The 20,523-nt window shown below is 42.5% G+C and overlaps 1 protein-coding gene across 1 annotated transcript in view; it reads left to right on the top strand.

Annotated features, from left to right (window-relative positions):
• The first annotated feature begins 2,984 nt into the window (after positions 1-2,984).
• Positions 2,985-20,523, top strand: part of LOC108272279 (gamma-aminobutyric acid type A receptor subunit gamma3) — a 142,124-nt gene continuing 124,585 nt past the window's right edge. Inside the window, exons 1-2 of the mRNA XM_017480598.3 lie at positions 2,985-3,624; positions 6,402-6,550. Of these exons, the coding sequence (XP_017336087.1) occupies positions 3,572-3,624; positions 6,402-6,550 (202 nt within the window). The 5' untranslated portion in view covers positions 2,985-3,571. The remainder of the gene's footprint in view (positions 3,625-6,401; positions 6,551-20,523) is intronic.

The following is a 20,523-nucleotide window of genomic DNA, read 5'->3' as shown; positions in this document are numbered from 1 at the left end:
CATAATGGAAGCTTTTGTCAAGATTATGGTTAAACAGGTGGACCTGAATAGGATTTGAACGATCCGAGCCCACCGCCCATTCCTGCAAACGTACACAAAGCTCCGCCCTCAGAACCTACAGCACGTCAACGAGAGTCCTGCTGGCCGGCTGCGTTCATAAGCGGTGATGTGAAAGTCGTAATAACGTCATTTCCCACATCAGGATGTTTGAAGTGGAAATAAAATGGTCAGTGTTATAGATTTAACCAAGTACGTACCGTGTCTGTATATCCAAGACTGCAGTGCTACTCTACACCGTTCACAGTGTGAGCGGCCGTGTCGATCTGACGTCACTCTGTAAACGGGGAAGGAACTGGTAGTTGAGAAGACCACCCCAAGTCGACGAGTTGAACTTTCAAGCTGAGCGGACGTTTTCCCTGGTTTTTACCGGTTGAAGGTGGGGAATTGAGGTGAAGTTACCTCAACTTCACCTCAAACACAGCATTAGGATGCTGAAAAAAACCAAACAATAGAAACCATCAGAGAAATTCTAATGGTTTCCACTACAAACACCATTAGAGACCATCAGCTAACCATTAAACCATTACCATTATTTGCCCTTAATTGTGGTGGCTTGGCGGTTAAGGCTCTGATCAGAAGGTCAGGGGTTCAAGCCCCTGCTAAGCTGTCATTGTTGGGCCCTTGAGCAGATCCCTTAACCTGCTCTGCTCCAGGGGGCGCTGTATCATGGCTGACCCTGCGCTCTGACCCCAACTTCCTGGCATGCTGGGGTATGTGAAGAAAAGAGTTTCACTGTGCTGTCATGTATACGTGACCAATAAAGACTCTTTATCAGTATGATTAATGGCATCCACTAGGCATAACATGCCACCAATAGCAGGTAACAAATGACCAGTAGAGGCCCACAGGGACCATTACACCAATACAACTCCCATTAAAACCATTATAAATTCTATGAGGATTTCTATAGTTTTTTTCAGCAGTGACTCCTCTTTGAAGCGCACTTGACCATGCGTACTTGAAAGCCAAGTTATAACTCTGTAGACACATACAATTCGGCTCATGCTCGTTTATGAGCGCGTGTGTCCCGAGCGCAGTCGCTGTCCTGTTTTCCTTCGTAGTGAAAATAAATAAAACAACGTATCTGCTTGATCGGTCGTGTAAAGCCGGCCCCTCAAACAATTCAACCCTGCCCAGGAGTAACGGCGCTAATTCCGCGTCCAGCTTCATCTCCTTAATAATGAAGTTTTCCACGCTACAGTGTTCAGCCTGCTTTTACTCGTCCTTTTTTCAGTACCAAGACGTCACGTAACGGAAGAGAACGCTGTTGCCTAGTTACGCACACTGTCACCGTAAACAAACTCCTCGTTGCATTTCGGCATTTATTCGTTCACTGCTCCTTCTGTATTTTATACTATATCACTGAATGTACCGGTTCCATTTATTTATTTCTACACATTTCGTTTACACCTTCGACGTAGGATGCCGTCACAAAACTCCTCCTCCTCCCTCACGCAAGGAATTCTGGGCAATATTCGCTGAAAAAGTGCCTTCTGAGAATGCAAAGAACAGACTTGCGTTCTCATGAAGACCGGTCTTGCCAGGCTACTGTGCCTCGGAAGAACGAACTCGGGAAGGACAGGAGGACATCGGACGCATCTTTGCGAGAACTGAGACACACTGCGATATTCAATAAAGTCAACACTGCAACATTCATACAATGACAAACATAACATTATTTACATTTATGGCTTGTCAATATACAAATTCTCCGTACTATGCCAGTAAGACGTACATTTGAGTTGGAATCTGAGCACCACTGGCTCTCTCCATGTGTTTACTACTTTACTGAAATTATGCCAAACAGATGTTTACCTTCACGAGCCGTCTCGACTTTTCAACTGCCTCGTATACTGTATATCTCAATAAGTGGTGGCTCAGTGGTGAAAGGCTCTGGGTTACTGATCAGAAGGTCAGGAGAAGGTCAGGAGAAGGTCAAGCTACGGCACTACCAAGCTACCACTGTTGGGCCCTTGAGCAAGGCCCTTAGCCCTCACCTGCTGAGATGTAAAAATGAGATAAATGTAAGTCACTCTGGATAAGGGTGTATGTAAATCATTCCTTATAGATGTGTATTTAGATTATTGTGGTTAAAAAGATGTTAAAACTAACACTTATGGGTCAGGCTTCCGTTATCCGCAATGAATTCTGGGACTCCGTGCGTCCGACACATCCTCGACATCAAGAATCCATCCCATCCATCTTCTATAGCGCTTTATCCTTTTCAGGGTCACGGGGAACCTGGAGTCTATCCCAGGGAGCAACGGGCACAAGGCGGGGTACACCCTGGACAGGGTGCCGATCCATCATAGGGCACACTCACACACCCATTCATACACTACGGACACGCCAATCAGCCTACCGTGCACATCTTTGGACTGGAGGAGGAAACCGGAGTAAACCCCCGCAGCACGGGGAGAACATGCAAACTCCACACGCACACACAGGGCCACGGTGGGAATCGAACCCCCAACCTTGAAGGTGCGAGGAGAACGTGCTAACCACTAAACCACCGTGCGCCCTGTTATCAAGAATATCAATTGGAATTGAACTTTGGCGGCGGACGATGACGTACGTAGAACGAGTTCGTGAGGACGCAGGATCATGTACCGAGAAACGGCTAGTGTGGGCAGATCCACGCTCCGAAAACCTACCGGAAAAAGCTAGTGGACCGTCCATTCTCATTTCAACATGCTACAATTTCTGACACACTCATTCTAATCTAATCTAAAGTAGGCGAATTGGGACAGTGCATGTCCTCCCCCCCCCCCCCCACCTTGAACAAACTGAGATGTGGGCGGCGCCTGGGGGCGTGGCTATGTAAACGTGGCCTGTGTAAACACAACACACACTTATAAAGAAAGACACAGCTCTCACACAGGGTTTCCCAGCCTGAGGGATGAGGGATGAGGTCATGGCTTAAACCTGATCTTCTACAGGGTTTGTTTGTTCTGGTGAGAACATTTAATGAAATAAAAGACTATCGCGCCTTCAACTGAAGTGTGTTTAGACGCCTTCTGGACCTGAGACTGGGGTTTGTTTGTTTTTTTTGCGACTTTTCAACATGGTCGACTAGTGCAACACCTGACACGCTCGTGCCAACCCGTTTTCAGTGAGCATGACGTAACGAGGATAAAAAAGGGGGCGGGGCTTGTGTGGCGCTCCTGGTCGGCAGGTTGTCGCGCGTGCAGGAGTTGCGCTGTGCCTCGGCAGCATGCGCGCGTCCGCCGGCGCAACTTCCCCCGCACACACCTCAGCGCTGCTCCCGCACCGCCATCCTCACCTCCACACCACCAGCAACTTTTCAGGAGCCTTAAACACACACACACACACACACGGATAATGTCTGTCTGAATCCTGCCTGGAGAAATCATCACGGTTCGGGTTCGGATTCATAATTGGTTCTTGGAAGGAAAAGGCTGTGTGACTGTACCACTTCTTCTCCATCATCTTCATCATCTTCATCATCATCTTCTGAGTAGGATCTGCGCTGCAACACGGAACTGGAAACATGTCGGCCAAATTCCTGCTCCATGTCGTACTTCTGTCCGTGTTGCATGCATGGTAAGTGCGTCTCTCTCTCTCTCTCTCTCTCTCTCTCTCTCTCTCTCTCTATCTCTCTCTCTCTATCTCTCTCTCTCTATCTCTCTCTTGCGATGCATCCAAATGTATAACGTTCTGGTGTCCACTGTGTGTGTGTGTGCGCGCGCGCGCGCGAGCCGAAAGGAAAAATCCGGTTTAATAGCCTTAAAGTTGCAGAACGATCCCCAAAACTTCCACCTGCTCTCATCTTCTTCCCATGAATGATACATGAAGATGTTGATCCTGATGGATTTACAAGATCTGAGGCGCGTGCTGCATGCAGTGCTGTGTAGTAGATTTTTATTTTTTTGCTTATTTCTCTGTAGCACGTTGCCTCTAAACCTGCACCTCTTCACAGCATTACAGATTATTACACAGATCATGATCCAGATCATGATCCAGATCGTGATCCACATTATGATCCAGATTGTGATACAGGTTAGTCCCGTCACCTGGAAGTGTTTAAATTCATTTCATGTGGATTTTCTGCACCCGATCCAAGATACCGTGTATATCACACTCGGATATGAATCGCGATCAGCCTTGATTTAAATAATTCTTTACAAATTTTACTTTACAAACTTTGCGTTGCAAACACTGCAGTGCACTGCTTTATCTCCCTAACCCTTCCATTCATCAGTTATTAGAAAAACAAACATCACCAGATCTTTTCCCTTAAAACAACAAACTGCATGTAATATGAATGTTTGCTTTTTTTTTTTCTGAATATATCTTTTATTTAAAAAAAAGATATTTATTTAAAAAGTCAATTAGAATACCACGAGTAGAAAAAAGAACCAAAAACATCAATTATTAGATAAATAATTGTTAAAAATTAACATTCAGGTCTAAAATATTTAACGTTGAAGACCATGAGAGAAAATATGTTTGAATTTTTTTTTGAAGAAAATTATTGCAATATTCTTGCAGTGTACAAAATGTACGCAGGTTAGGAAGGTTGCATGATGCAGCCGGTTTAGGAGAATATATATATATATATATATATATATATATATATATATATATATATATATATATATATATATATATAAAGTTAAATTTAAGTAAAGCAAAAACCTTATTTTGTACTTTGGAATTTTTTGTGTAGAATGTTTGTAAAGATATACCAGATACATGCATGATTATTGTTATTATTATTATCATCATCATCATCTCAGTAGTGTTTAGAGTAGCGCTGCAGGAATCAGAATACAGGTTTGTGTTAAATGACAGTAACGATGGTAAAGACGTAACTGGACATAATTTACATGTTATATTTTCATTTAAAAAAACTGTGTAAGTAATTATTCATGAGTTTGGACGCTGAAAGAGTTAACGCTGCAACATACTGTACCACTGGGGTGTGTGTGTGTGTGTCTGTGTGTGAGTGTGTCTGTGTTTGAGTGTGTGTGTGTCTGTGTGTGTGTGTGTGTGTGTGTGTGTCTGTGTTTGAGTGTGAGTGTGTGTGTGTGTGTGTGTGTGTGTGTGTGAGTGTGTGTGTGTGTCTGTGTGTGTGTGTGTATATATGTGTGTGTATGTGTGTGTGTGTGTGTGTGTGTGTGCATGCGTATGTGTGTGTGTGTGTGTGTGTGTGTGTGTGTGTGTGTGTGTGAGTGTGTGTGTGTGTGCATGCGTATGTGTGTATGTGTGTGTGTGTGTGCATGCGTATGTGTGTATATGTGTATGTGTGTGTGTGTGTGTGTGTGTGTGTGTGTGCGTATGTGTGTATGTGTGTATGTGTGTGTGTGTGTGTGTGTTCTCGAGCAAAAAGCTCGATTTACATTGTGAAACAATAATGAATAATAATAATAATGAATTATGAATAATAAATCATTTTTAAACTCCTAGACATTTTGAGGCCATTTTAAGCACAATGCATCTGGAGTTCATTTTCATCTTCATGCATTTTAAATGTAACCTTCAAATTCTGTCAAAAACAACAACAACAACAACAACAACAAAACAATGAATCGGTATCAATGATGTATTAAAAACACATGATCTATATATCAATATAACGCAGTACAGTACATTTAAAATGCAGCTCAAAGTAAAATGAATTCAAGAAAAAACCCAACATAATAAAATAGGACAACAACAACAATAATAATAATAATAATAATAATAATAATAATAATAATAATAATAATAATAATAAAAATAAAAATAATAAAATAACTAGTAGCAGTGACAGAAAGGAGAAAAAGCTAACAACATAATATATATATATATATATATATATATATATAATAAAAAGTGTGTAAAATAATAATAATAATAATAATATTAACAATAGTAATCATAGTAATAATAATAATAGTCGTGACAGAAAGAAGAAAAAGCTAGCAACATAAAATATATAAACAAATTTATATATAATATAATAAAAAAGTGTGTATAATAATAGTAATAATAATAATAATAGTAATACTACTACTAATAATAATAGTAATACCAATAATAATAATAATAATAATAATAATAATAATAATAATAGTAATTTTGGTGCAGTAACAGTAACACCACTCTGTCGTTGATTGTTTTCCTGTAACAGCGCCACACTCACTGGTTTATTCCTCACTTCCTTCCATGTTGTACAGTATTTGCTGCTGGTTGGAGCATGCCCAGTCCTGAGAAGTGCTATATGATATACAGTATAATATATATATATATATATATATATATATATATATATATATGTGTGTGTGTGTGTGTGTGTGTGTGTGTGTGTATAACGAGTCATGTGGTTTCTCCTTTAGTTCTCAAACCGTCGCGTCTGAAGATGAGGAGTACGACGATGTGACCGTCAGTCAAATGCTGTCGCCGAAAAAGAACGAGATGGACGCCACTCAGATCCTGAACAACCTCCTGAAGGAGTACGATAAGAAACTCCGCCCTGACATCGGAGGTGAGTGGACTTCACTCAATCCCTTTTCCCTGGAGGTCCGGCTTGCTTTCAGAAGGGTTCCTGGTACCTCGAGGATCCTTCGAAATAGTTTCCTTCCTCTGTTGGCTTTCGGGGAGAGTGGGGTCAGGCATAACGCTATCAAAAGTCTAACGTTCATGCTAACAAGTTGCCCTCGTGCGTGTCTCCTGTCCAGCATTCCTTTTAGTCCAGAAGAGAAACGGTATTAATGCTAACTAGTTTAAACGCGGATTAAATAACACGCTACTCACATCTTACACGCTCGTCTTCGTACTAGCGTCGGTATTGGATCAGATTAGCAAGCTATGTACGCTCACCGGAGGCACCAACGGTCTCTGCTACTTCCTTCCAAACCTTCATTTTTCTCCGTAATGCCTCTATCTTCATTTGTGTGTGTGTGTGTGTGTGTGTGTGTGTGTGCGTGCGTCAAACAGTTAAAAAGTTGTGAGATCGCTCTGCACATGCTCAATCGTGTGGTACGAACGTAACGTCCCTCATCTGGAGGGCACTTGGAATTGTCGAGCTGACTGTCATTTAGCATGACTGATGGAGTTGACGGTGCTAAGCTGGTTAGCTGGCGCGTCAGATTTCAAGATGGTGGACGGTGCGGGGTCACTGCTTTAGTTAACAAAATACCAACTTCCACTTTCTGAAAGAAAAAAAAATGGTTCCCTTCCTTTAAAAGATGAAGTTCAAAGCTTCCTCGAGCATTCCATCATGTGGTGCTCAACATGATGCAGTTCTTTCCTGCATCATCAGATTATATACTTAATACAATCAATGTACTGTATACTTGCAGTGTTTCTCACTCGTAATGAATTGAGATTTTGTAACATTGAGGTCCTTTGATGTAATTTGTATATCTTCTCTGATATTAATATGAAAACGCTATTTGTTGATTATGAATAGTTAACAGACAAACGCAATCATATGGCTTAATAATATTTGATTCATAAAATCGATCAAAGGCAAAAATTCCTTTCGATGTAAGTAGAACCCCTGCAAGAAGCTAAGACCTCTTAAAGAACCCTTCATACAGTCATAATGTCCTCTCAGTGACACTTGGGGGTCATACCTGTGTCACTGTTTCATTGGCGTTCGCACGGAACCTAAACGGTTCTTCTAAAGGTTCTTGGGGTGGCTGTGGATCAGGTGGTAGAGCGGGGTGTCCGCTAATCGTAGGGTTCGAGCCCCGGCCCACGTGACTCCACGTGCAGAAGTGTCCTTGGGCAAGACTCTGAACACCGAGTTGCTCCTGATGACAAGCCTTGCATGGCAGCTCTGCTACCGTTGGTGTGTGAACCACTAAGGTAGAATCGCTACGATTAAAAAAGCGCTATATAAGTGCAGTCCATTTACAATGAGTACGTGGGTTTCGTTGGTACTCGTCGATACCAATACGGATACGGAAAAGAGTAACCTTCTCAGTATTCCTCAACCTTGGACATCCTGGAACACTTCATTTAGCTTGGTTTAAGATGTGATGGAGTTTTGTGGCGTTTAATATGAACGTGTCAGCCTTGACTTTATCTATACGCTAGTGCGCTCCGAACACAATGAAAAAATTCGCGTCTAGAAGATACACACATTCAAAATTTACACTCTCTCTCTCTCTCTCTCTCTCTCTCTCTCTCTCTCTCTCTCTCTCTCTCTCTACCACCGATTCCACCAGATTGATGACATCATTCTGCACTTTAGCTTCTCATTGCATTTTCTGTCCCGCCCCCAACAGTTGTAAGTTTTGTGGCTTTGAGATAAGTTAAACGCTGTTTGACTGTTTCAAAAAGGGGGAGGAGCCACTCTATATGTCCCGCCCCTGGAAATTATGTCAGTACCTCAAATAAGGCGCTTCATGGGGACTTTAACAGAGAGCGTTCAGAGAAGTATCAGCGAGTGTGCTCATTACAAATGGACAAAAAGTGGGCGTAGCTCAGTGCTCAGTGCTTGCCGAAGTGAAACTCTGTCCCTCTCTCGGTTTCTCTGCACGCTAAACTCCCTCCTTCACCTTTACATGGACGCAGTTTAAACGAATTAGCTAGCTAGCCGAGTGTGAAAAAAGCGTAGCTATCTGTTTACTGCGTAGCTGAATCCGGAATATTATCGTTAATAGGCGGTTCACGTTCGCTGTCACGCGTTTCAGCTCCTACTCGATGGTCACAGTGGCGACCGAGCGAAGCGTTTCATTCGTCGTTCGGTCGTTGGTGAGAAACGTACCGTAGTGTTTACGCACCGTCGTGATGTTTTATCACCTGTGTCGTAGGAAGACGCCGTAATTTGCTTTGATTTGATCGTAAATTTCGTGATTTCATGTCGTCTGATTGTTAGCACGACAACATACACTATGTCACATGATATCACCTGGTACCATTGTGGATGTCAAAGCTTTTTATTTTTTACATTTTTACGAGTGTTAACAAATGAACAGTGGATATCAGTATCGGTATCTGTGTCGGTATCTGTATCGCTGTATTGGTAACCGTATCCGTATCGGAATGTGTACCGTTATCCGTATCGGTATTGGTATCAGTATCCTTATCGGTATCGGTATCCGTATCGTTATTGGTATCTGTATCGTTATCGGTATCCGTATCGTTATCGGTATCTGTATCGTTATTGGTATCGGTATCCGTATCGTTATCGGTATCAGTATATGTATTCGTATCAGTGTCGGTATCAGTACCGGTATCGTTATCATTATCAGTATCCGTATCGGTATCGTTATCGTTATCAGTATCGGTACCGGTATCAGTATATGTATTCGTATCAGTATTGGTATCAGTACCGGTATCGTTATCGTTATCATTATTGGTATCGGTACCGGTATCAGTATATGTATCTGTATCAGTATCCGTATCAGTATCGGTATCAGTTTCGGTATCAGTATCAGTATCCGTATCAGTATCCGTATCAGTATCGGTATCAGTTTCGGTATCAGTATCGGTATCCGTATCAGTATCCGTATCAGTATTGGTATCAGTATCGGTATTGGTACCGATATCGTTATCAGTATCCGTATCGGTATCGTTATCGTTATTGTTATTGGTATCGGTACCAGTATCAGTATATGTATCCGTATCAGTATCCGTATCAGTATCGGTATCAGTTTCGGTATCAGTATCGGTACCGGTATCAGTATATGTATCCGTATCAGTATTGGTATCAGTACCGGTATCATTATCGTTATCAGTATCCGTATCGTTATCGTTATCGTTATTGGTATCGGTACCAGTATCAGTATATGTATCCGTATCAGTATCCGTATCAGTATCCGTATCAGTTTCGGTATCAGTATCGGTACCGGTATCAGTATATGTATCCGTATCAGTATCCGTATCAGTATCGGTATCAGTTTCGGTATCAGTATCGGTATCCGTATCAGTATCCGTATCAGTATTGGTATCAGTATCGGTATTGGTACCGATATCGTTATCAGTATCCGTATCGGTATCGTTATCTTTATCGTTATTGGTATTGGTACCAGTATCAGTATATGTATTCGTATCAGTATCGGTATCAGTTTCGGTATCAGTATCGGTATCCCTATCAGTATCCGTATCAGTATTGGTATCAGTATCGGTATTGGTACCGATATCGTTATCAGTATCCGTATCGGTATCGTTATCGTTATCGGTATCGGTACTGGTATCAGTATATGTATCCGTATCAGTATCGGTATCGTTATCGTTATCAGTATCGTATCGGTATCCATATCAGTATTGGTATCAGTATCGGTATCAGTATCAGTATCGGTATCAGTATCGGTATCAGTATCAGTATCGGTATCAGTATCGGTATCAGTATCAGTATCGGTATCAGTATCAGTATCGGTATCAGTATCGGTATCAGTATCAGTATCGGTATCAGTATCGGTATCGGTATCAGTATCGGTATACGCATCAGTATCGGTATCAGTATCGGTATCGGTATCGGTATCAGTATCGATATCGGTATCAGTATCGGTATCAGTATCAGTATCGGTATCAGTATCGGTATCAGTATCAGTATCGGTATCAGTATCGGTATCAGTATCGGTATACGCATCAGTATCGATGCATGATGCAAGCTTCTAGCTTCATTTTTATCTTCTCACATATTTTGCTCTACAGCTTGTCAGAGTTCACGCCGCTGAAGGTGTAGTAAAGTAGTAAAACTTGTTCTTCACTCACTCACAGAGTTGTTTGGTTATTTGCGCCGTAGCTAACGTTAAAAGCTATAGGAGACCCTCGTGTCTCGCTGCTGACTTATCGCCATGCGTTTTTACTCTCATGATAAGGAGTGTGTTGAATGTCTCGGGGTTCGTCCCTGTAGGAAGTGAGTCATGAGACATTTCTCTCGCTGGTTGAGCTTAGAAAAGTCAGAGGGGTCAGAAGTTGGTGTGATTGATTTTCCAGTGTAGTGGAACGCCGGAGGAATCCGGGACGCCCGTGAGACGCTAGGGCAATGATGGTTTTTCTGCTGTGTGGAAATGTATAATCTGTAGGTAGCCGAAACGTATTCATTCTCCTTTACGCTACTCCTCGTGTAGGACGTGGAGGCTCCGGGCCGTCGGTCTGAGGAATGTACTCGGGTCGAATGTTTTCCTTTGTGCCTCGTTTGTTCAGAACGTCTTTCTCTCCCACCAAAAAAAATAAACCGCTGTGAGTGCGGTGCCGTTACGGTAAAATAATCAACGCTACGGTACTGTGACGAAGCGAACGAACGAATTCACATTTAATGGAAAAGCTTCTCTTTGTTCTCGCTCGCTCTCTCGCTCTCTCATTACAGCTACTGGGAAACCACAAAGAAGCATAAACTCCTCAATGCTTTTTCAATGTGGTTGTAAAGTGCGAGTCCCTGCGAACGAGCTGTTGCTATAGAAACGATAACAGTAACACAGGATACGTATACGTGGGATCTGTTTCTGTAGCTGCACTACTGTCAGAGCTGTAGCTGAAACCGCTAACGGCGTGTCAGCCGTGACCCCTCGATGACCTCAGACGTGTTAGCGTGGCTCGTGGATGTAATGCGTCACCTCGTCCGGAAGACTAGATCGGATCGGATCGGATTTACAGTAACGATACAGAGCGCTGGGAAATCCCTGGTGGTCTCAGAGAGATTTTGATGTTAGTGAATTTGTTTAAATAATTTTTTGAGGCTGTAATAATAAAGCGTAAGTGTTTGTGATTAGTTCCAGAAGCGATGTGGCAGACAGCAGGAGAGGTTTCAGAACCCAGGTGTGTTCTTCTCCGCCTCGGTGTGCTTCTTTTATCCGGTGAGAACGATCACACGACGAGCGAGTCGGTCTCGGTCCGCTGATTCGACTCTGAATCGACTCACCCGCAGGAAGTGAATCAAACATGCCGTGCGTTTCCGGTTGCAGAGTTTTTACTTATTTATTTGTTTGTTTGTTTGTTTATTTATTTATTTGTGGTTTTGTTTTTTGTTTGTTTGTTTTTTTGCGAGCTGCTAAACTGAGCCAAAGCACAGAGCTGTATCGCTGCAGAAATTTTTGCAATATTTTCTACATATATATTTTTTTCAATGTGTACATATATTTAATAACGACGAACTGAATGGAAAAAAAGCAGTTTGAATTTTAAATTGTATAATGTTAACATTTTTAAAGAAAAACAGACTTTTAAACATTTCCCTTACGTGTTTTATATATATATATATATATATATATATATATATATATATATATATATATATATGCATACACATATATATATATATATATATATATATATATATATATATATATATATATATATATATATGTGTGTGTGTGTGTGTGTGTGTGTGTGTATGTATATATATGTGTATAAATGAACGTTGTGTTTTGAAATATAAAAATAAATACATTTGGAAAGAAATTTCATAAACAATAGATTTTTGTATAAGTTTCAATAAATAATTGACCCGATGTTTTTATTGTTATTTTTTCCATCGTCTTCGGTAATGGTGATGTGACATTACCGCCCACCAGCTGTCTAATCGTGGATTTGGTGTCCTCGTTCTTCGGTTATTTTGGGGATTTCTGCACACACTTTTTTCACTTTTTTCCATCACCGCATTTCTAAAAATAAATAAATAAATAAATGAACGAATGAGAGGAGTTTTACAGAGACGTTTTTCCTCTTTATTTTTTTGCGGATGAGTTTGCGTCTTTTTCTCGACGTTCTGGCCTTCGGTCCACGCTGCCGCTGCGTGTCTGTTTTTGGAAACGCTCTCCCGAGCGGATCAATCTGAAAGCGCCGTGTTCGCCTTGTAGCGCTCACTGACAAAACGGAGATATGCGAAGATATTTTTCGTCATGTGACCCATTCAATTCAGCGTTATTTACATTTACGTTTATTCATTTAGCGGACGCTTTTATCCAAAGTGACTTAGAAACGAGGAAATACAAGCAAAGCGATGTATCCAGCGGAGAACAATACAAGCAGTGCGACTGTACACGATCTTTTAATTGAGTTCTAGAGAAGAAAAGTGCAAGAGGTCGAGGTGTAAGAGCCAGAGTAAGGTTGTTTTTGTTTGTTTATTATTTTTAGGATGATGTGGGGTTGGCGTTTTATGAGTTGGTTAGGTGTTGATGGAGGAGGCGGGTCTTCAGCTGTTTTTTGAAGACGGTGAGAGATTCTGAGGTCCGGATTGAGGTCGGAAGTTCATTCCACCACTGAGGAGCAGTTAGCGTGAAGGTTCTGGAAAGGGACCTAGTGCCACGCTGAGTAGGATCTACTAAGCGTCGGTCGCTGATCGATCGCAGGTTGCGTGAGGGAACGTACGCCTTCAGGAGAGAGTTGAGGTAGGGGGCGCTGTTCCAGTCAAGGTCTTGTAGGTGAGCATCAAGGCCTTGAATTTGATGCGGAAGCCAGTGGAGGGAGATGAAGAGGGGTGTGACGTGGGTTCTCTTGGGCTGGTTGAAGACGAGGCGCGCTGCAGCATTCTGAATCATCTGAAGGGGTTTGATGGAGCTGCTGGGAGACCCGAGAGTAGTGAGTTGCAGTAGATCAGTTTAGAGATAACAAGAGCCTGGACTAGTATCTGTGCGGTCTGTTCGGTGACGCAGGGTCGGATTTTCTTGATGTTGTACAGGAAGAACCTACAGGACCGTGCAGGTGTTGAGATGTGGTCTGTAAAGGTCAAACTGTCATCGAGAATCACCCCAAGGTTCCTGGCCGTCCTGGTTGGCGTGAGTGTGAGTGAGCTGAGCTGTACAGTGAGGTTGTGGTTGATTGAGGAACAGGCTGGGATGACGAGAGGCTCAGATTTTGCCAGGTTGAGCTTAAGCTGGTGTCTCTTCATCTGTCCATTTAAAAAAACCTCCCTGCTTTTCATTGAACGTTGCCCCAACGACTCAGAGACGCGGAAATGAAATAAACGCCTGACGGAAACGACCCAGGCCGAAACATTATGTACCGTACAGCGATGTGTCCAGCTGCTTCAGTGCAGTTTCCGGAAAGCACTTGAAAACCCCAGTGTGGACGGAGAGAGAGCGTTTAAAAGGAAAACGCAGCTTTCAGATCCTTACGCATTAATGTGGATGTACTGTAGCCGCTGAGTGAAAGCGTTCTACGTGTGAAAATCACACACACACACACACACACACACACACACACACACACACACACACACACACGTACTAACCTTTACAATCAGCACAATGGTTTTTATTTTGGAAAGAAAACAGTCAGTGTTTGTGAGATGCTACAATAAAAACCAGCCTCAGTGCCTGTGACGATCCTGAGCTGTCAACTCAAGTGCATTGTGGGTAAACTAAAGGCTTTCTAATATACTCCATGCAGCTGGGTTCTCTCTGTCTCTCTCTCTCTCTCTCTCTCTCGCTCTCTCTCTCTCTGTCGTCTCTATGCCAACAGCATTTTCAGAGTCATCCGTCTGAGCGTGTGATTTATTGCTCTACATGTGAAGAAGTCGACGGTGACAGAGTTTAGAGCCCGTCTGATCGTCGAGTTACGACTCGGTTTGTCTGTTTGTTAAAAAGTCGTCACGTATAAATTTCTCTCTTCGGAGGAAACTATTCAGTAACGGTTTGTATTTATGGGCAGAACAGCGGATTACAGCAATCGCCATAGACGACGAAGATACGGTATTTTGTTTTGTTTATAATTGTGAGATTATAACTTTTATCATTTTTTTAATAATAAATGGCTGATTATAAATTCTACTCGTGTTTCTAATATTTAGTACTGTGGAAATGTTAATACTGAGTCATAAAGGTGAACGTTGTGTATTTTACAGCGTGTATAGACATTTCCTGAGATTCTATTGGTTACTGATGTCCTTCTGGATTCTGATTGGTCGGAACGTCGCTGATTAGTTTACTAGAACAGCAGCTCTGGCAGTAGCGCAGGTTTATTTAGATCCGTGCGCTCGGTCTGATACGTTATCGTTTCTATAGTAACGGCTTACTTGGCGGATGCTCCACATAAACGTTTAAAAAAATAATAAAAAAAACGTGTGTACATGTTGATATGTTGAGGAGATTATTTAACATTTATGGGAGTCTCCAGTGTCCGCGCTTTGTAACGGTAAAGCTGTTGCCTTGTTAGCTTCAAAGACAGAGGTAAAAAAAAAAAAAGTTCTGCAACATTAAATGTAACTATAACGGGATAAAAAAAGCATAACGTTTCATTCTTTAATAAACAAATAAACATGTAATTCTTGGCAAATAATCAGAGGTAAGAGTCGCTCTTCTTCACCGCACCACCCTGTTACTGATTATTTTACTGTAACAGCACCCCACACACACACACACACACATACACACACACACACACACACACAGTGTTTATTCCGTTCTTAATTAACATTGTCTCAAAATAAACGGGCTCCGAGTCATTTTTCAGAGCTTATATTCAAAGTTTGATGTTTTGTTTTTCTTAAGGTCAAAATTCCAATTAATTCCAACCACAAGTGAAGTTATTTTCTTCAAAGCACTAACACACACACACACACACACACACACACACACACACACACACACACACACATACCCACACGCACGGATGGAATGCGTACAGACGATTTCCCCGAACTTTCCGAGCTAATTAAGAGCTCCCTGACTGCTGGGATTGCTTATATACATAAATCCTGGCTCAGCTTTATAAAAAATAATACACTCAGCTGGACGTCCTTCAGTCATCGAAGCCTCCAAGACTCCAGAGTGAAACGAACGTGGCGGACGGCATAGATTTGCGCTCCTGGTTTCAGAAAGAAAAAAGAAGAAACGCGGAACAACTGGACGTTGTGCTCTGTGCATCTGGAGCCGGGAGAGGATCCGAACCCGAGCGTTCGTTTCCTCCAGGATCGGTTCGAACGTCTTTATTTTTCATTGTTTTAATGTTAAACTGATGTTTGTTTTTGTTTGTTCTCCTTCCAATAACATTCAGTCCCTCCAGGATTCCGCCATATTGCGATCGCGGGAATTAACGCGACGTCAAGGAAACTCCGCGATATTCGGAGGAGCGTGCAATCTTTCAAAATTCCCGCAGATTTTCAGATTTTTTTAATAAATCCGGGAGTTCAGCCGAAGCCCTCTTTGATTCGCGTGCGTCGAACACGAGTAGAACCAAGAGGTCTTGTTAACGACAGACATCACCGCGAAAGAGAGCGCAAAACAATTCCGTGTGATCGCGATCTCGCCGATTCGAGTAGTTTTCACAAGCACAAAAAACAACTCACAAATATTGAAAATCGAGCATTTTTGGCCGGAGTAATTCCATTAAACACCCCTCAGCCAGGTCCTGTACTCGTACTAAATCCTGTAGCTTGACAAGGTTGTGATGCTGACCGTAACCACAGACGAAGTATTTACAGTAGAACGACGCAGGAGCGGTAGTAGGTTCTCGCTCAGCTGGATACGGACCTGGTCATGGGCGGCTGTGACTCAGCTGGTAGAAGACTCTCCAAGGAAACTGAGGATGGAGTGGGCATGGAAACCGGGGACTGTTCAAGATGATCAACTCCCAGATGATCAGTGAGCAGGTGTAGCGCTAGCACGTTTAGCGCCGACCCCTGAACGACCTCACCGTATGTGTTAGCGCGTCTCGGGTATGAAACTTCTCACCGTCGTCTCTCTTCCTGCTCTCCTGGAAGCCTGGATCGGATCGGATCGAGTCGAGCGCACGGCAGATGCATTTGTCCCTGAAAGCATATGCTTAGAATTTAATTAATGTCAATAGCGAGCGTGGTTAAACGCGATGGAACGGCAGTCGGCGGCGCCGGCGGCGCGTGTACGCTGTAGATTAAGGTGAACAAAGGGATATGAGCCGATTTTTTGTCCATCTGTGACACACTTACAGGACTCGGGGGCTCGGCTTATTCAGATCAGCTTCGTTTCTTTTTTAGGCGGTTTTTTTCCCCATTAACCCTCGGTCTGCTCGGCTGCTCCGAGGCTAATGCGCTTCTCATTACTGACTTTTCAGCTGTCTTCAACATTCATGTGGCGTTTTTTTGCACATTCGAGCTAAACTCAGACGCTAACAAGGTTGCAGTGCACGGGGCAGTGGAGGTTTAGCAGTTAAGGCTCTGGGTGACTGAACAGAAGGTCGGGGGTTCGAGCCACAGCTATACTAAGCTGCCACTGTTGGGCCCTTGAGCAAGGCTCTTAACTCTCTCTCTGCTCCAGGGGGCGCTGTATCACGGCTGACCCTGCGCTCTGACCCCAACTTCCTAACATGCTGGGGTATGTGAAGAAAAGAATTCCACTGTGCTGAAATGTATATGTGATTAATAAAGACTTGTTATTTGAAAAGACTTAAAATTTTTTATGTATTTCATGGCTGCTCTCACAATATCGCGTGGCAGGTAATAAAAACACGAGTGCGACCGGCGTCGTTAATCAGGTGTCAGGGAGAAATCCCGGCTGAGAAATCACTGGCACTGGAGACTCCTTCCGTATGTCACGGATTCCCTCTCGCAGTGCGGTGAGCGCACAGTGTGCTTCTGTTGATGTTATGCCGCACGCCTTTGTTTTGGTTCTGAACCCGTCGTTGCTTTGTTACCTGATCATGTGCACCTGTTTCGTGTTTTTCGTGTGATTTGTTTGTTCATTTATTCCCTGCGAGTTTTTTTATCACGCATTTATTTACCTTATCATCCAATGAAACTCCTGAGTTTTGTTTATCGTTATATTTTGTGTTTTGTTTTGTTTTTTCTTTATTTTTCACGATTTTTGATTACGGACGAACCCGGTTTAACGTTACCCGCCCGTGCTTGGACCCCTTGTTAAGGACATGGCTATGATTCTTGGACAGCCCTAAATAAAACACTGCGCCCTGCCTTCACTTGCTTCCAACGATTACATGCAAACTTTTATCTGTATTATTATTATTATTATTATTATTACTATTATTACTATTAGCCATGGTTTAAATTACTATATAAAAGAACATAAACCTGGGATTTGCAGAGTTATTGTTTTGGAAAATGAATTAACACCGGAATACAGACGCATCCTCATGAGATGCGTCTAATGCCTTCTAATCAGGTGAACTGAATGTCGAAGGCGTGTGTGTGTGTGTGCATATGTAATGGCACCTGCTGTCACAGTGCCCTAATTGTATCAGCTGTCTTTCGGGATACAGTATGAAGGGGAAAATCCTCCGAAGTGGGTCAGTTTTCTGTGTTAACACTTTACACTTAATAACCACACACTCCACATTCACACAACACACACACACACACACACACACACTCCACACGCACGAGGGCACACTATCAGCATCCAGCAGTCAGTAATTATGTGTGACACCGGGCACATTGGTGTTTAGGCAGTGAGTCGTGGCCGTCGATGCGAGTTTTCCTCAAGCAGCAGGCGGATCAGGAGCGTCAGAACAATCCACCTGCATGCTGCAGTCCTCACACCGAGTGTGTCCTCTAACACTGAACAGCTGTGTGTTATACAGCACTCGTTTGTGTTAGCGGGAGAAACCGAGATCACAGAGAGAGAGAGAGAGAGAGAGAGAGAGAGAGAGAGAAGGAAAACACCATCAGACGGCGAGGGAGACGGAAAGACGAGGCGATGGAGCGTGGGAGGGAGACGGATAAACAGTCTGTACGAATATCACTATTCACAGTTTGTTTCAGTTTCAGGCCGACAGCGCGGCTGTAAGTCTCTTCTTTTACAGCGGCGTTTGATTTTTAATTTCTGCCGACTACATTCTGATCTTTTTATCCGCCATCCTGAACATATCCCTCTTAAGCCGTCGAACAGACGATCGCTCCCGTTTTATTCAGAATTATTCATAATGTCACCTTACAAGTTTAAAATAGAATCGCAACGTACCGTGTTTTATTTTCCACTGATTTGATTTATTTGACATATTATGACCCCAGTTGATTTAAAATGTCCTACAGAAGACAAATAAGAAGTTGTGGAAAAAAGAAGAAAAAAAAAAGGAAATATAAATCTAAATATTTCAATTCATGGCAGAATAAGGCGAAATAAATCATCAGATAAAAATGGTACGAACATAAAAAAAAAAACTGAATTAAAAATAAGTTAATGAATAAAAATAAAATTGGAAATAAAACTAGCTAGATACTTCAATTATTAATTCATTAATTTGTTTGTTTAATTATAAGGAAAGAGAGATGAGAGAATCACAAAACTCAATATCACAAAATCTAAGATAAAACAAAGACCTGAGTAAACACAAAATACAGTTTGTTAATGATAATGTTATTTACTGAAGCCAAAGAGTTATCCAAAACCAACCGGGCCTGTGTGAAAATGTATTTGATCCCCGTAGTTAATTATTCAATTCAATTCAATTCAGTTTTATTTGTATAGCGCTTTTTACAATAGACATCGTCTCAAAGCAGCTTTACAGAAATATCAACACGGTGTACAGATATTAAAGGAGTGAATTTATCCCAACTGAGCAAGACACTGAGTGGCGACGGTGGCGAGGAAAAACTCCCTAAGATGTTTTAAGAGGAAGAAACCTTGAGAGGAACCCGACTCAGAAGGAACCCGTCCTCATCTGGGTAACAATTATACCCCAAATCTATGAAAGTGCATTGATAACGGGGTTCAGCTGGACGAGACACAGCCAGGCCTGATCACTGCGAACCCTGTTCAATCACATCAGCACTTACATAGAACTCTTTCAACAGCAGGAAGTTAAAAGGTCTTACGGAGAAACACACTGTGGCAAAGTTGAGAGAGATTCCAGAGATGATGAGGAAGACGGTGAGTGAAGTACATCAGTCTGGGAAGGGTTACAAAGATATTTCAGAGGCTCTGGGACTCTGAAGGACCACAGCGAGAGCCGTTATCTCCAAATGGAAAAGCACAGTAGTGAACCTTCTCAGAAGTGTCCGACCTTCTAAAATTCCTCCGAGAGCACAGCGACGACTCATCCAGGAAGTCACAACAGAGCCAAGGACGACATCAAAGGAACTACAGGTATCTCTTGCATCAATAAAGGTCACTGTTCATGACTCCACTATCAGAGAGACACTGGGGGAAAACGGCCTCCATGGAAGAGTGGTGAGGTGAAACCCACTGCTGACCCAGAAGAACATTAAGACTCGTCTGAATTTCGCCAAAACACACCTCGATGATCCTCAAACCTTTTGGGAGAATGTTCTGTGGACTGATGAGTCGAAAGTGGAACTGTTAGGAAGACAGGAGTCCCGTTACATCTGGCGTGAACCAAACACCAAATTCCTTAAAAAGATCATCATACCTACGGTCAAGCATGGTGGAGGAAGTGTGATGGTGTGGGGATGCTTGCAGTAATTGACAGAAACAATAAAGGAGATGCTCGAAAACCCTCCAGTGTGGCTGAACTAAAGCGGTTCTGCAAAGAAGAGTGGGCCCAAATTCCACCACAGTGCTGTGAAAGACTGATCTCCAGTTATGGTTGCAGTTAAAGGCAGCACAACCAAATCTTTAAGGGGGCAGTTAGTTTTTCACATTGGTTTTGGTGTTGGATAATTTTTTTTTT

The sequence above is a fragment of the Ictalurus punctatus genome, chromosome 11, assembly GCF_001660625.3.
Source record: "Ictalurus punctatus breed USDA103 chromosome 11, Coco_2.0, whole genome shotgun sequence".
NCBI classification, from domain to species: Eukaryota; Metazoa; Chordata; class Actinopteri; order Siluriformes; family Ictaluridae; genus Ictalurus; species Ictalurus punctatus.
Note: the sequence above shows the minus strand (reverse complement) of the source record. Positions and strands in the feature narration are given on the sequence as shown.